Source organism: Rhinolophus hipposideros (assembly GCF_964194185.1).
Source record: "Rhinolophus hipposideros genome assembly, chromosome: 2".
In the NCBI taxonomy this organism is placed as follows: domain Eukaryota; kingdom Metazoa; phylum Chordata; class Mammalia; order Chiroptera; family Rhinolophidae; genus Rhinolophus; species Rhinolophus hipposideros.
Window position 1 is genome coordinate 28,496,822 of NC_138048.1, and position 16,245 is coordinate 28,513,066.

The following is a 16,245-nucleotide window of genomic DNA, read 5'->3' on the forward strand; positions in this document are numbered from 1 at the left end:
AGATGCCCATATCCGAAGAGAAGTGGGCAAATGTCCAGAAGGCAGTTATGGAAGCTGTATTCAGTTCCTGAACATTTCCAGATTTTTCGGATACTGTCACAGTCATGATGTGTTCCAGGAAAGGGAGGAGGGAGGAGCTTGACTCTCCTCACGGTGCCTGCACCCTGTCCTCGGAGTATAGTGTGTGACTGCCTGCCTGTCTCCCTGTTGACCATGTAGGAAGTTGCATTCTTACCACATGAGGAACTGACTGTGGGAGGGGCCCAGCAGCGCCCCTGTGCTTCAATCTGTGGTAAGCGCTGAAAGAAGGGTTTTTCCTTGTTGGTCCCACTCTGTATTTGTGACACTCAGCGTGCTCACTGGGGCAGCAGCTCTGCTGGGCATCGGTGTTAGAAGGTGGGTCCTGTTACACAGGAGTGAGTTTTCTAAATAATTTATACCTGCCTTTAAGTATCAACAGGTAACACTTTTAAATAATATGAAATGGAGATCCTTCCGACCAGGTCCTTCTCTTACCTGTACACCTCGCAGTTGTTGGCTTCTGCCGAATAGAGAGAGGCTCTCGGACCAGTTTATCAAGACTGTGGTCAGAGAGCCCGCTGCATCAGAGCAGCCCAGGAAGGGGGAGTAGGCCGTTGAAAACGTACATTCCTGGGCCTCACTCTAATTGACAGTCAGACCCAAAAATCTGTTTTAGAAACACAACTGCCTGGGTGATTGTGGTGCATGTCGATAAGGGTTCTGAGAGTCAGGGTGAGGATTTTGTCTGGTCGGACACCACCACTAGCACCAAGCGTGCAGTACCTGCCTGGTCCGTGCATGTGCACGTACTTGGGCCGTTTTTCTGCTGTTTAACTGCTGTGGGTTATGGAAGCTTGTTAGAATGTATTAAAAAAATGAAGAGTATATCTTAAATGACAGGATGGGGGAAGTCTTCTGTGTGAATTATTTGAACTCTAGAATGGTAATGTGTCCCGATTTTTCATGGCCCAGAGGTTGGTTTTATTTTATGTTGGGCATAAAATAAGTAGATAATAGCTATATGTTGGATTCCTGGTTTTCAGCTATGGTTTAAATAAGGCTGCTTCAAAACTGAGGAGGTTCTGTGTTCCTTTGACCTTGATATTTATCTGGTATTTTTGGAAAGATTAATTTCCAAAGTTCTGTTAGCTAAAGAAGATATGGCTGTTTAGAAATGCAAGGTAGTATTATTTGTAGCCTACAGGTGATTGTGAGCCCTGCCCCTCACCCCCTGCCGTGAGCAAACTGTGTGCTTTCTAAAAATACTGCTATTGAAATATTCCCAGGTCCCAAAGGGGGTTAAACTGTGAGAACAATAGAAACAGCTTGTCATCTTTCATATGATTTTAGATTATCTGAATTTGAACTTGTTTGCTTGCCCTCATATTTTTAAGAGTCTACGAGTAACATTCCAAGCCTTTTGAGTCTTTTTTGTTAATTTTATTTTCTTTGCTAGGCAGATGTCTGAGAATCGAGTATTGGTATCTACTCTCTTGTAATTTTTTGCTGTTGTATTTTTAAATCAACTGAAAATGACCTTGTTCCTGTTAACTTAATTTTCTTCCCCCAGCCCCACTCAGTCCTTATACCTTTAGAGAAAGATGATGTGGAATGAGAGTGGATGGTACATTGTTTCAAGATATATATATATACGCACACATATATACACATATATACGTATATACACACACACACATATACACACATACATACACACACGCATGCACACACACGGTGCCAAAAAAATGTATACACATTTTAAGAAAGGAAAAAACTACTAAAATTGTAATACTCAATATATATCAATAACAAAAGATTACTATAAGTCACGTGTATACATTTTTTTGGCACCCATGGTATATACATATACACACGTATACATACACACACATATACACATGTATGCATATATACACACATATATACCTATACGTGCGTGTGTGTGTGTGTGTGTGTGTGTATACACAGAGGGTGCCAAAAATATATATATATATACACATTTTAAGAAAGGAAAAAACTGTATTAAAATTGTAATATTCAATATATACCGATAATAAAAGATGAATACTAGTCACATTTGACTTCTGCACTTATAAGACGTGCTCATAGTGGTTACCATCAGCATAATTTTAATACAATTTTTTTTCCTTTCTTAAAATGTGTATACATATTTTTGGCACCCTCTGGGTATATATACATATATATACACATACACAAGGTTGGACAGTTGAGTTCGCGAACTCACCCTAGAGAAAGTGCTACACACCTCATTGCCGAATATCACTACGGTCACCTTTGAAGCACTCCCCTTGGGAAGCTATGCACCGATGCCAGTGCCTAGTCCACCCTTCAAAGCAATTTTGGAACTCTTTTTCTGGAAAGGTCATCAGAGCTGTCGTCATATTACCTTTGATGTCCTGAATGTCATCAAAATGTCTTCCTTTCACTATTTCCTTTATCTTTGGGTAAAGAAAGAAGTCATTGGGGGTCAGATCAGGTGAGTAGGAAGGATGTTCCAATACAGTTATTTGTTTCCTGGCTCCAAACTCCCTCACAGACAGTGCCATGTGAGCTGGTGCATTGTTGTGATGCAAGAATCATGAATTGTTGGCGAAAAGCTCAGGTCCTCTAACTTTTTCATGCAGCCTTTTCAGCACTTCCAAGTAGTAGACTCGGTTAACTGTCCAGTTGGTACAAATTCATGAGTAATCCCTCTTATATCAATAAAAGGTTAGCCATCATTGCAACAAGTTTGCGAAGTTAATTGTCAGACCTCCGTATATTCATTAAGAAAAAATAAAGAGGATTATGTATTATTACATAGTTCCCAGTGGAAAAGTGTTTTCTGATTTAGGTAAGCAGGCACTAATGGAGAGCCTGTTTGATACCGATTATGTTTTTATTCATTGAAAAATGATATTTGAGTGCCTTCACAGTGCCAGGCATAATGTGGGGCTCTGGGATAAAGAGAGAATGATACGGTTTCTGAATGTAATGGGTTCAAATTCTAGTTAAACTAATGGTCAAGCAGCCATTGTGTTAAAAAGCAGAAATGTATGTGGGGTACCGCTGGGTGCAGTGGGAACACAAAAAAAGTACAGGTTAAGATACAACTAAATTGTGTAGGATTAAGAAAGAGTTGGACAGGATGGGGAACGATGTTGCAGGCAGAAGAAGAAAGTGGTTTGCTGGTGTGTGAATGTGGTGTATTTTATGAATAGAAAGTGGTTTTATGAGACAGGTGTATCTGGGGCCAGGTCACGAATTTCTATATCTATGCTAAGGACTCTTTTATTCATCGACTGATAGAGAATTGCCGAAGGATGTTTTGAATAGGAAAGTGTCATGATCAGATTAAAGATAGCTTTGAGCTGGAAGAATGGGTTGAAGCAGAGCAATCCGGAAGATGCCAGAGACCAATTTAGAAGGGACTCTAGTAATCTAGAAAAGAAGTGGGAATGCTTTAATTGAAGCAGTGATTTTTATAGCTAACCCAAAATTTTAAAATGTGTTGTTTGCTTTAAAACTCGATACATTTTGAAATTTTTGCTTAGCAGTAAGATTCATGAAACTTAAATGTAGGCTGTACATTTCAGAAAGTTTTATGAAGTTTCAGGTATTACTTCTTTAGGTGATTTCAGCTTTAAATTCTTCAATTGTTTGCTCAACACGAAATACTTATGCACTGATTTACAACAATGTTTTTCTGGCTTGGTGTGTGTTCGTAACATGGAAGTAATTACGTGAAAATACTGCCTTAATCCCATGGACTCAGAGCTGCATTTTCTGCAGAACTTTTGTATTGGAAAAGAAACTTTTACCATGTTCATTTACAATCACACTAAGGCAATCAGTTTATAGAAAGTACTGTCAATAACTCCAAATAAGTAGAATTTCGGGAATCTTGAAGCAGGAACTAGAAGACTAAAATTAAATGCTTATAGATAGAAACCTGGTCGTTAAAACTCAGTAGCTTGGCTGGAGGACTGTGTCCAGCATCTTTAAATCCTTCCCATCCCTTAAAGAATAGCTGAGTCATACATTCCCCAGAAAGGCTACTATCATACCCACTGCTGAGTTCCTAGAAAAGATATGCGTCAGTATTGCTAGGTACCATTTATAGAGCTGTGCTTTTCTCTTCAACAATAGAAATACAAGCATTCATTTATTTTTTATAAAATAAGGATTTGTGATTTCTGTGTCATGACTGCTCAGCAAAGGAGGGATAGAAGGAGTAATGGAACTGTCTTTGAAGGCAAAGATGATTTTAAATTCCTTTTTCCCATCACACATACTCGGTACTTAAGAAATACTTGCAGAGCTTGGCTGGCTGGGCTGCACTCTTTCATGGAAGTGTATTAGTCAGATATTGCTACAATAATGCTGGGTAACAAACCACTCACACTCAGTTGCTTTATATCTACAAGCATTTGTTTTTCTCACTCGCACTCATGGGTTTGAGGGTTGGCTGGGTGGCTTAGGTTCAGGCTGCAGGTTTGGTTTGGGGCTTAGGGTCACTTCTGGGTCTGCTCCATGTTTCATTGTGGGGGCCAGGCTGAACGGTAGCCTCTGGTTGCTCCTCTCGTGGTAAGTGAACAAGTGGGCAGACAAGACCAGGATGAAGCAGATGATGCCTCTTGTGGTCTCAGTCCAGAACTTCCATGCTGTCATTTCCATCCACATTCCCTAGCCTATAAGTCAAGGGTCAAGTTCAACATCACTTGGAGTCCCTATAAAGGCATTCAAAATAGACTGTAGTTAGAGAAGACACTTATGACATTATCAAGGTCAGTATTATTCTTGATTACACGTCAAATCCTTGTAATGTGCTCTGTTTACTTGTATTTTGCCAGTCTCTTTTTTTAATTTGAAGTTAAGTAGACCAGTATCAATTGACATTTAATTTAAAAAGAAAAACTGAATTGTAAACTTTGCGAAAAGATAAAGCTAGAAAACTAGGTAAAAAGAGAGAAGCCATTTACTTTAAAAGTAACAGCTATTTGAGGCAGTGTTTTATAGATACGCATAAAATAAGATCTGCATATATATTGTGCAATATTTTCCACTTTTGTCCTTCGTTTTTTCTGTGTAATTTCCATGTGCTAAACACACAGATGATATATTTGTCTTGTTTACATGCTTGCTTTTCTTATTGACATTTAAAAGGATTAAGAGCATGGCTGTATCTTGCTGGTCCCTCTGTTTCCTGCACTGAGTCTCAGACTTAATGAAATTTTTATGATCGATTATATTTTTTAGGTATTCATGATCTTTCTTTTTTGTGTGTCTTTTGATCATTGCCATTGGTTCCTTGGATACTCTGCATAATTGAACTAGATTTTATGAATGGAAAATCTAAGTAGCGTAAATTATGTTCTCTCTTTCCATCCCATTTCTTTTAGGTGGCTTTTACCTGATCTGAGCTGCTGCCACCTCCTTTCCATTGCCTCTGGCACTGTGAATCCTCATGATTCCACAGTGTTTTTCCCCACTCTGTCATCCTCCTGCTTTATGCTTGTGCCCTGCTGAGTGCCAGTAGGACAAAGACCAAGTTCTGTAACTGGCCAGGCAGGTTCTTCATAGTCTGACATCCACTGACCGCTGGTCTCATTCTCATCTCGAGCAGGGTTACCTCTGTCCATCACAAGTTCTTGTGCCCCAGTCTTATATTAAAAACAAACAAGACATGGTTTTCCGAAAATGCCATATTCTCTATTCCTCTCACCTTTGGACCTCCTCTGTGGGCACTTTGCTGAGCAGGCAGCTCTGTTGTTCCTTGATTCCTTTTTGCTCCACAGCATTTTGTTTATTTTGCAGTTACAACATGTACCAAACTGTACTCACAGCTTGTTTGTGTGTCAGTCTCTCCTACTAGACTGCATTTTCCAAAGCCCCTGATCAGTTGTTCTCACATCCTCGAAGCCACACACAATCTCCGCCGTAATCAAGACACTCATGATGCTCTAGAGTGGTGCTACTCAATTTGTCCAGGATTATGGAAGTATGAAAACAAGATACCTTGCATAGAGAAACACATTTTCTCTGAAATGCTTATATGCCTAATAAGCAAAGTAGTTTATGATGGGGCATAGGGCATCTGTGAAGGTATTCCAGATAAGACAATTTTAATTGACTGTCTGCAAAATTAGATTCTTAGGGTGCCATATGGGGTACATTTGGGATTAGGTAAGCCTGCATCTATTTTGAGTATTCCCCAAACTCGCTAGATGACCCTCCATGTTTAAAAAGCTTGCTGAGTAGAAATGTATTCCAAATAACACTCAACCATCGGCATTCCAAAAAGATCAGGCCGTGGAGAGCCTTAATATAAATAAAAGCAGAGTGCTAATACTTTCCAAGATTATGGTAGTTGTACACCCATGCTTCTTTGGTCGGGTACATTATTTCTGTGATGCTGGTTATCAACGTAAGAAAATAGAATGCATAATTAGCTCACGAATTTCTGATGCCTGAATGAGCATTTAAAGAAAATTTTCAATTACCGTTGACATACAATGTTATGTTAACTTCAGGTATACAACACAGTGGTTAGACATTTATATAACTTACGAAGTGATCCCCCAATAAGTTTTGTACCTATCTGACACCATGCATAGTTATTACAATATTACTAACTATATTCCCTATGCTGAACTTCACCTTCCTGTGATAACTGGCAATTTGTACTTCTTAATCCCTTTCCCTTTTTTTGGGTGAGCATTTTTTAATGTATTTTTCAAGTGTAGAGATTCAGACCAACATACTCTGACATTTTGTATATGAATCTTTTGAGCATTGCAGGTAAAGGACCTTTCAATTTTGCTTTAAACACAGAAACTGTATGATTTTGATAATTCTATTTTAATTTCAAAAGAAACTGTGGTTTTTATTTTTCAGTGTTGAAAATGAACCCATGAGTACAAGTCAGAAAAAGGAAAATATACTTTCATCAGAAGCAGTAAAGGTATAGTTTTAAATTAATACTACTTTATATTAAGCAAATATTTTTCTTTTAATTTCTGCTCATTCTTCTACTTTTAGATTTTGTCATTTCATTTTACATTCCAAAAAGTGCACCATATTATTACTTTATGTGGAAATCCAGCCCAATTCTATCAGTATTTGCATTTTGAGGTGGGGTAGAGGTTGGGGGAGAAGGGCACTGAGAATGTTGATGGTGAGTGTGTATTGTTATTCCAGCTCTGCCACTAACCAGCTTTGTGGCCTTCAGCTGGGACGTTGAACTTCTTTGTGCCTCAGTTTTCTAATCTGTAAATTGGATCACCTGACTTCCACAATCTCTTTTCCCTAGGAAGATCTTTGATCTATGTCAACTTTTCTCAAATGCTGCTGACAATTAATAGTGCTCTTGGAGGTAGAAGTTAATAACACGTTCACACATGTCATTAGTATGTAATGATATGTTTGGTCAGCTTACATATGAAAGTATATAAGCTACACACCTACCTAGTTATTGATAAGTGTAGTTAAAAAACCTTGAAAGTCACTAAATGTTGTACATTTCTCTTTACTCATAAATGATTTTCTATAAATTAGGTGTTTATGTTGTTTGGTAACGTGAGGCCAGGTATGTGATCAAGTTTTGATAGCTGTCCCACATTCGTAGAGTTTGGCCCCAGTTGTTTTGTTTTTTACATGGTTTGTGACAGTCAAGGAGAAAGCTTGTACTTTCCAGGGATTTCCGGGTAAGTTAGCTTGATCAGTGGAAAGACCAGGAAGTCATCCAAATTCTTGACTACTGATGTGGGGCACGTTTAAACATTACGTAAGGTTCAAAGGCATTAAATATGGTCAAGATAAAGCTGTTTTCATTCTTTCATCCCAACTCCCATGTCATCGTAAACAATATAAATTTTTTTAGAAAGAAAAAAATTAGGATCTGATTTTTTGTTTTTTAACTTTATTGAAAGAAAAGAAATCAGGATCAGTTTGCTTCCCTTATCTTTCTTCATTCTTTTGTGAGTTTGGCTACAGAATCCTGCTCCCAGGTTTTATAACATCTTCCATCTACTCTTTTGCAGCCAGTTATTAGCCTGCTGGCTTATCACTGTAGGAGCTCTACTGCTGCTCTCTCCCTCTCCTTCTGTTCTTACATGTCTTGATTTGCCCTACTTCAAGTTTTTCACATCTAATGCTATACATACATACAGCCTTGCCCTTGAACTGCTTCACAGGAAATATGTGTCTTGTGAGGGTGCAAACTTCGAAGTTGCTTTGGCTGCCAACTCCTGTCATTCCGTCTCTTAATCCCTCATTGCCTCACTACCCACCCTTAACCTTCACCAAACCTTCCTGCTCTCCTTGTTCCCTTCTCCTCTCTTGGTCTCCACTGGTTTCTCCACTCGGCCTGTAACTGATCGTGTACTACTTCACGATTATTTCACTTTTAAAAACCTTCAGTCTTCGAACTTGGCCTTCAGACTTTCATTTCCAATAGTGCTACTTTCTACCTGCAGAAATTTCATCTAGAAAGTCAGATCTTTGTGGATTTAGTAAATACATATTGTGGGCAGATATAGTAGTGGCTGGGCCTGCATGATTACAATCTTTTCTATCTACTCGTATTCGTAATATCTTGTTTTAAATACCCAGGTTAATTTCAATTTAGGATCTGGGTTCCCAAGTAAATATGGTTCCCAGTCATGAGACTGTTTCTCTTAGGATTTGAGGCCTATGAGATTACTTACACAGGGGCCGTTCAGGCAGCCCCTAATAGAAAGGGCCCCGTTGTCCTCTCAGTGGGGTGGCCGCAGCATTTTGGCCCATGTAACCTTTTTTATGTTCCAGAAACTAGTGGTAGGATTTCTTCAAGGACCTGTTGCTGCCTGGCATCCAAAATATGTATTTTGATAACATCAATAGTCAGCGCTATACCTTGAGGGAAAAAAAGGTTAGCAACAATATTTATGATCTTGTTATTTTAAATAGTCTCAATTTAAGTTTTTACATTTAGCAAATGTCTTAAAACATGCATTTGTTTTCTTTCTAATGAATAGTTTTCTGAAACATAGCACTCCATTGTAATGTGACATTTTTTGCCATGATTCCATTCTGGATTTTGCCTTTGTGATAAGAAAAAAATGTACAACATTTTTCCTCTTGAGTCTAAAACATGACAGAGTTATGTATAATAAATATTCTTACACATTTCTTTTTGTGAGTATTTGACTTTGAGATACCAAATCAAGATGTCGAAGGTTGCTTGGTTATAAGTTTAAGCTACAAAAATTAATTGTATTTTTCAAACAACTAGAGATTATGGAAGCTTTATATTATCTTTGGATATCATTAGATTCTTAGTTCTTAAAATGTTTATATGCTATAAAGTCACGTACCACTTAACGACGGATGCATTCTGAGAAATGCATCATCGGGCAATTTTATCGTTGAGCGAACAGCATAGAGGGCACTTACACATACCTACCTGGTAGGGCCTACTACACACCTAGACTGTGTGGTGGTATCTATTCCTCCTGGGCTACAGGCCTGCACAGCATATTTCTGTGCAAAACAACACGAGATTAAATCAAGCACAAGAGAAGATGATGCAATCAGAAGACACAGTAAACACCAGATGTATAAGGCTGCTGCTGGTGTAACGTGGCTAAGTGTTTTATGGAAACCCTTTTTTTTTAATGAGTAGAAAGAGGATGCCCTAAAATAACAATAAAAAGTGTAATAAATACCTAGAACAGTAATATAGTCATTTGTTATCAAGTAGTATGTACTGTACGTAATTGTATGTGCTATGCTTGTACATGGCCAGCAATGCAGTAGGTTTATTTACACCAGCATCACCACAGACGACGTGAGTAATGCCTCGCACTACAATGTTATGAGGGCTATAATGTCTCTAGGCGATGGGAATAGTTTGACTCCGTTATGCACTGTCAGGTAGTCAGCCCATTGTTAACCCAAACACTGTTAATGCAGCACACGACTACGAATTTTGCTGTTTTGCTAATATTGGTAGCTATTTCTAACACTTGCATCTACCATTCCACTCTAATATAAATACCTTTTATGTTGATCTGGTTTTTATATCTAGCTGGCAAAACTTCCAGTTATTTAGTTCACATTCTGCCTTTATATTTCTGTGCCGTCTGCTCTTCTATTGTAACCTTTTAATTCTTCATGTGTTCTAACCTGTCTCTCCCCTCATTCCCTCAGACATGGGAAACCTTGTCTGTGCTTGGCACACGTGTCATACATACTCAATAAGTAGTTGTTAAATGAGGAGTCATTCCATGAAATTGGTGACTTTTTGCTAACCACATTCAAGGGCCTTTACTAAGTTCTTATTTAATCTGTTGGGACACTTGATTTTCCAAGTCTTCTCTCCTTTCCAGAATTTCTTTTTTTATCTTTGCTTCCATGATACTGTACTTCATTGTTTTAATTCCTTCCTGTCTTTGACCTTTTTCTTCTGTTTCCTTCACTGATTCTCTTCTGGCTAAATTACTTTTCATATAGCTGTTTCTCAAAGCCCTCAGCCCTCCTCAATATCAATCTTCCAAAGTAATGCTTCATCTTTTGGCTCTCAGCTCTCTACCCAACATCCTTCTTGAGCTCTGGCCTTGATTGTCAGTGTTTCAGACATTTCCACACAGACGGCCTTTGTTTGATACCTCAAAATCAGTCTGCCCAAAAGTCTCAGTATCTTCAGAGATGTTCTTGCTATCTATATTTGGTTGGGAGGTGGAGGTGGTAGAAGGTAGGGAGAATCATTTAACTGCTGGTGATGAGGGAAGATCCTGGGGGCTCAGGTACTCCATTTGGAGGTTTTCAACGAAATTCTTTACTCCCACGTCTCACACTGCTTCAGTGTCTTCAAATCCTGAGCTTTCACAGATTGTCTGTGGGGTGGATTATTTGTCTTGTGGGCAGAGTTCTCCATTGCAGACAGTAGTGGGGTGGAAGCTTTCTCCAGTCACTTACTAAGTCTCCATCTGCCTTTGTCTAAAACTTTACTGAAATGTCTTACCTGCTAGTATGTATTATCTTCCTCTTTTTGCACTTGTAACTTAGGAAAAAAATCCCCTTATTATCATTTTAGAGTACTTTTTACAGGAGAAGAAATCAGTGTCTGTGGTTCATCTACAGTGTTGATCGGAATTTTTATCTCTGTTTTATAATCGAAGATGGTGAATCTCAGAGATTGTCACTTGAAAAAACTCACACTGTTAGTGAGAGGAGGCAAGAGAATTCAGATTCAGTTCTGTACCAGAGGGCTTCCCATTTGTGAAACTAAATTTACCAAAAAGAAATCCTATTGAAAAATTAAAAGAGCTGTGGCTGTAAATCTGTTTTCAGAAATGAGTCATGAGCTAAATAAAATAAATTAAATCTGAACCACGGGTTATAGATTCTCCAACCCAGGCCTAAAATTGATGGTTATTAGGCTTATTCTCAATAGATTGGCATTTGCTTTTTATAAAATTTAACTTGCATCCCATTTTAGAATTGTTGCCCATATCTAATCGTGATGGAGGTTCTGGCATCTTACAAAAGGCAATAGTTCATGTATGCCTGTGTGTTCCCATGGATAATCAAGGAGTATCAACCTAGTACACGTTACTGGTAGTTATTTATGATTCATAACACTCACTTTTAATCTTACCATAAGTAAGTCATTTGCTACAAAGAGCTACACGTTTTTTTATTGTTGCCGCTGTTTACTGATATATAAAAAAGGAAGAATTATAGTTCAAGATTATTGCTCTGAAGAAAAATAGTCACTAATTGTTCTTCACAGTAATGCTCGTGTTGAGAGTACAATACTGTTTAGTAAGATGAACATATTAAATGTATGCATCTGTTCATACTTTGATTTATGTGACTCTTATTGGTCTTTCTCAGCCAAAGGTGAAATGGTAGTCAAATTTAAATGCATTCAGTGTGCATTGTCCTGGTTAGGGGAAAATTTACTTAAAAAATAAATTATGATCTTAATAAATGCTTGCTATCGGTTTTTCTCAGTGATACAGATAAGAGCAATATGACATCAATTTAATATAGAGATTTTCAGTTTTCCTTTTTTAAATGTGCACTCTTTTTTTAAAAAAATTTCAACTATAATTGTTCTTGGAACCCTGTATATAAACAGATTAAAGCAAACCTCACCAGTTGCTGATGGGAATGTTACCTGGAGCCTCACAACCAGCTACTATTCTCTGCCTCTGCCAACCATGCACCTTTTTGAAACATTTTCAAATTTATATGTGCAATGATGGAAAGAACACAGTCTTTGGAATCAGATATATCTGGGCTGAAATCCCAGATCTCCATGTGGTAACTTTGTAACCCCAGAAAATGCCTCAATCTCTCTGAATTTTGGTTTGCTTATCTGTAGTGGGAAGTGTTCAACCCTTATTTCATAGAATTCTTTTTGAACTAACTGAGATAACGTGGGTAGCACTGCACTGTGCCTGACACAAAGTAGGTACTCAGGAAGAGTTGCCTTCTTGCCATCTAAATTCTGGCTCAAACTTAGAAATAACCCTTTGCTTGAGAATGGTGCTGACTTTTTTGGGTGAATACTATAAAAATCAGCTATTAGAAACATTCATTGTCTGTAATATTTGAAAAGAAGGCATACACGAAGGTATACGTATTGAACTTTAGCTAGAAGTCAAAAATTCCTACCCCCTCGATTCTTTCTATAAAGAGCTACTGCTGTCAGGACCCCTGAGATGGAGATTGCACTGCGTGCCACTGTGCAGTCCAGACAGCGAAAAGGACAGCCAGGAGTTAGGCCTGTCAGTATGGCTGGTACCGGTCTGAGGCCTTGCTATGAGATATCAGGGTGTTGACATGAGGTATCTGGGTGTTGAATGTATTGTAAGGTATTTGCTTTGATTTGCAGCAGCGCCAGCCTGTCGTAGACCTAGAAGGGTCTTTGTGGTATGATGGAGTACTTTATCAAAGTGGGAACTGAGTACGAAGGGTCATGTATCTACTCTAGATTTTTGTGAGTAAATTTGCCTCCACGAGTGCCAGATGTTAATTTGAAAGCATCAGAGGGGGCTCCAAAAAAGCTCTCATAGAATTACAGGCATTTATTATTCTGTCCCAGGGTTTCCATTGGATAAGTCTTTATACCATAACAGGTAGGAATGAATAGCTTTTCTCCTGTCATGCCATCTTGTTCCTTTCTCTTCTCACCTCAAACACCTGCCCTGGTTGACTTGATTTCTACCTACATCTTAGCCTGTGAGAAAGACAGTCTGTGCCTCCAGCCCAATGTGTTCCCTGAGCTTCAGGGTGACAGAGCCAGTTCTTCGGTGGACCTTTCCTATGGGTGTCACTGGGTATGAGATTTGACGTACCTAAAAATTTGAACTCCATGTATTTTATCCTCATTTCTTTATTCCCTATCCTGCTAAACTGTCCACAAGTTACCCAATCTTGACATCTGGGAATGATTCTGCCATTTTGTTTTTCTCCCCATTGTGCCAAGGCCTGTCAGCCGCCCCTCTTTCCTGTCCATACCCATTTCTACTATGTAGCTCAGACTTTTCTTATGTAGATCAGCAGTTTTTAACCTATTTCTTTCTCTGACACATATGATAGATGACTGTCTCGAGCCACCTATGGTTAAAGGCACTTATTTAGTACACTATATGTAACTACATTCCTTTGGCAGAAATTACGTGAAAATGAAACACAGAAAATAACAACACAGACATACAACCTTAATTCCATTCTCGAGCATTTTTAAAAAGTGAGATTTCAGCTTTTTAACTAATTTTGGTAACAAATTGTGCCATCTCAGAACGGATCACAGCACTAGTGTGTAATGATTTAAAAGTTGCAGATGACTTAATTGTTTTGTTAAACAGTGACTAGCTGAGTCAGATCTATGGCCAAGCTGCTTGCCTGTTCTAATTTTTTAGGGGGAAAGTAATTCTATAATAAAAATACATTGTTATCTTTCAAGCAGAATTACTTTAACAATAGGGTGTAAATCGCTCATCTTTGCATCTTAACATTAGTAGTGAAATCCATTTATTGAAAAATACTGTTGAGGGATAGTGGATGGGGGGAGGGGGGTTCACAGTATGAGGGATATAAATGATGAACGTCTAAGTATTACCTTGTTTTGTACACCTGAAACTAATAAATAAATTAATTAATTAAAAAAAAAAAGAAAGAAAAATACTGTTGATGTAAATATGTGTCATTAGTGTATATGGAGTTAATCAGACAACCTACCACAAACTAAATCCGTTATGATAAAGGTAAATAGTGATTTTGATTTAAAATTGCAGCACTACTTAAACTGTAGCTAACTCAAGATATCAGCAAAAATAAACTGATGAAATTTCCTCAATTTTGAGGAAAATAATAACTGTTGGTAGTGGAATTTCAAATATTGGCAAATTTGCCAAGCAGTGTGTTGTGGCCAGGTGTTACTAGAATTCTCTAGTCAGCAGCTGGTTTTCATATATGAATGGCAGATTTTAGTAACTGTTAATAATTTTAGGTAACAGTACTACTCGTGATAAAAGCTTGTGAAATTGTTTGCCTTTACCTTGTGGTGAAAACCAAAGGTGTTAGGGATGTCCATTGGAAGAACATATACAGACAATTTCTATTCTGAAAAACTTGAGTTGTAGGAATACCCCAGGCAAAGATGATGAGAGATAAGTGGTCTCAGCAGTGGGAATGGCATTGTGCAAAGACATACTGTAGTCAGAGAGAGAGAGAAGAGCGAGGAGATTGGGAGAGAATGAATGAGAGTTCGCATGATGACATTAGACACTGCAAGTATAGTGAGTGGGAGGAGATGAAGTCAGAGAAGAACATAAGAGTGGATCCACCAAGACCTTGAATGCCGTGGCGGGGAGTTTGGATTTTATCCTGATGGCAGTGCATGGCCACTGAAGGATTTTAAGGATGATCAAATTTGAATTGTAAAAGATTGCTCTGCTTTTTGTGTAGAGAATAGATTGGGAGACAGGAATGGAAGCCAGCAAACAAGTCAAGTCAATGCTGGCAATATGCTAAGGGAGAGGTCATGGTGTCTTGATGTTTGTCTGACTTTTTAACAGGTGGGGATGTAATAGGTTACAGAAAGTGGAAGAATGGAGACACAGCGTGGTCACGTGTCATTTGGGATGTACTAAGTTTGAGGTTCCAATGAAACATAAAGGTGGATATACAGTCTGAGCTGAGAATACAAATCTGGGAATCGTCTGATTAATTAAATCTGTGGGAACTGAGATCTCAAAAGATTGTGAAGGTGAATCGGGACCAGGCTGGAAATAGGAAAAACATGATCTACGAGGGATGACTAGAAGGATGGAACTTGAAGGAGACGGAGAGAGTATTGAGGGAGGAAGAGGGAACCCTCAGAGTGAGGCCATGGAAGCCAAAGGAAGACTGGTTTTCAGGAAGAGATTCAGTCTCACATTCTGCAGGCACATCGTCAAAGACCGGGACAGAAAAAAAAAAAGTACATTGAATTATTAGGTGGGACAGTGCCTCTGAGCAATTGTGGTTAGAGCCTGATTGGGGAGGAAGCCAGATTGCAGGGGCTTAAGGAGCGATTGGGAGGAAAGGGAAAGAAGATGGTGAGATTTAGTAACTCCTGTTTAAGGAGCTTGGTAGTAAAAAGATAGGCGCTGCCCCTGGACATACAGTTTAAGTTACATCTATTGGGTGTGTGTTTGTCTTCTTTTGTTGCTTTTAGTTTTATATGCCACGTAGGAGTGAAGTCATACGGTTCTTGACTTTTCTGTGTTGAATGGTGGGCATACAGAAGGAGCAGATGTGCAACTGAGGTTCCTGATGAGACATGAAGGATTACAGAGTGGTAGCCTCGTGGAGGAATTAGCCTTGCGAGGAGGAGTCCTTCCACTCTTCATTGTGAGGGTGAGTGAAGGAGGTACCGTGGGACAGACGGCACTGCTGTCACGCGGGTAGAAGAGAAGTGGAGTCAGGAACTGAAGGAGCGTCGCCATGACATAAAAGGTCGGGTCCTCTACTGAGAGAGGGTGTGAGACAGTGGGGGTGGGGGGTAGGTAGCCTAAGGGATGTGGGAAAGGTTTGAAATAGCTGTGGAAAAGGGGGGAAAGTTGCAGACCGATTTCCTATAAAAGCAGTAAATGGTGAATTGTCATGAGTCTGAATCTGCATATAGCTGTGCATATCCTTGTGGGCTTTTAAAGCAAGACTCATTTACGTGGAAAAGATAAACCT

The 16,245-nt window shown here is 38.9% G+C and overlaps 1 protein-coding gene across 2 annotated transcripts in view; it reads left to right on the forward strand.

The window, feature by feature from the left end:
* CRYBG3 (crystallin beta-gamma domain containing 3) overlaps window positions 1-16,245 on the forward strand; it is a 107,824-nt gene that overhangs the window by 11,687 nt on the left and 79,892 nt on the right. For both annotated transcript variants that reach the window (XM_081077601.1, XM_081077602.1), the window contains exon 2: window positions 6,919-6,985. In XM_081077601.1, the coding sequence (XP_080933727.1) occupies window positions 6,919-6,985 (67 nt within the window). The remainder of the gene's footprint in view (window positions 1-6,918; window positions 6,986-16,245) is intronic.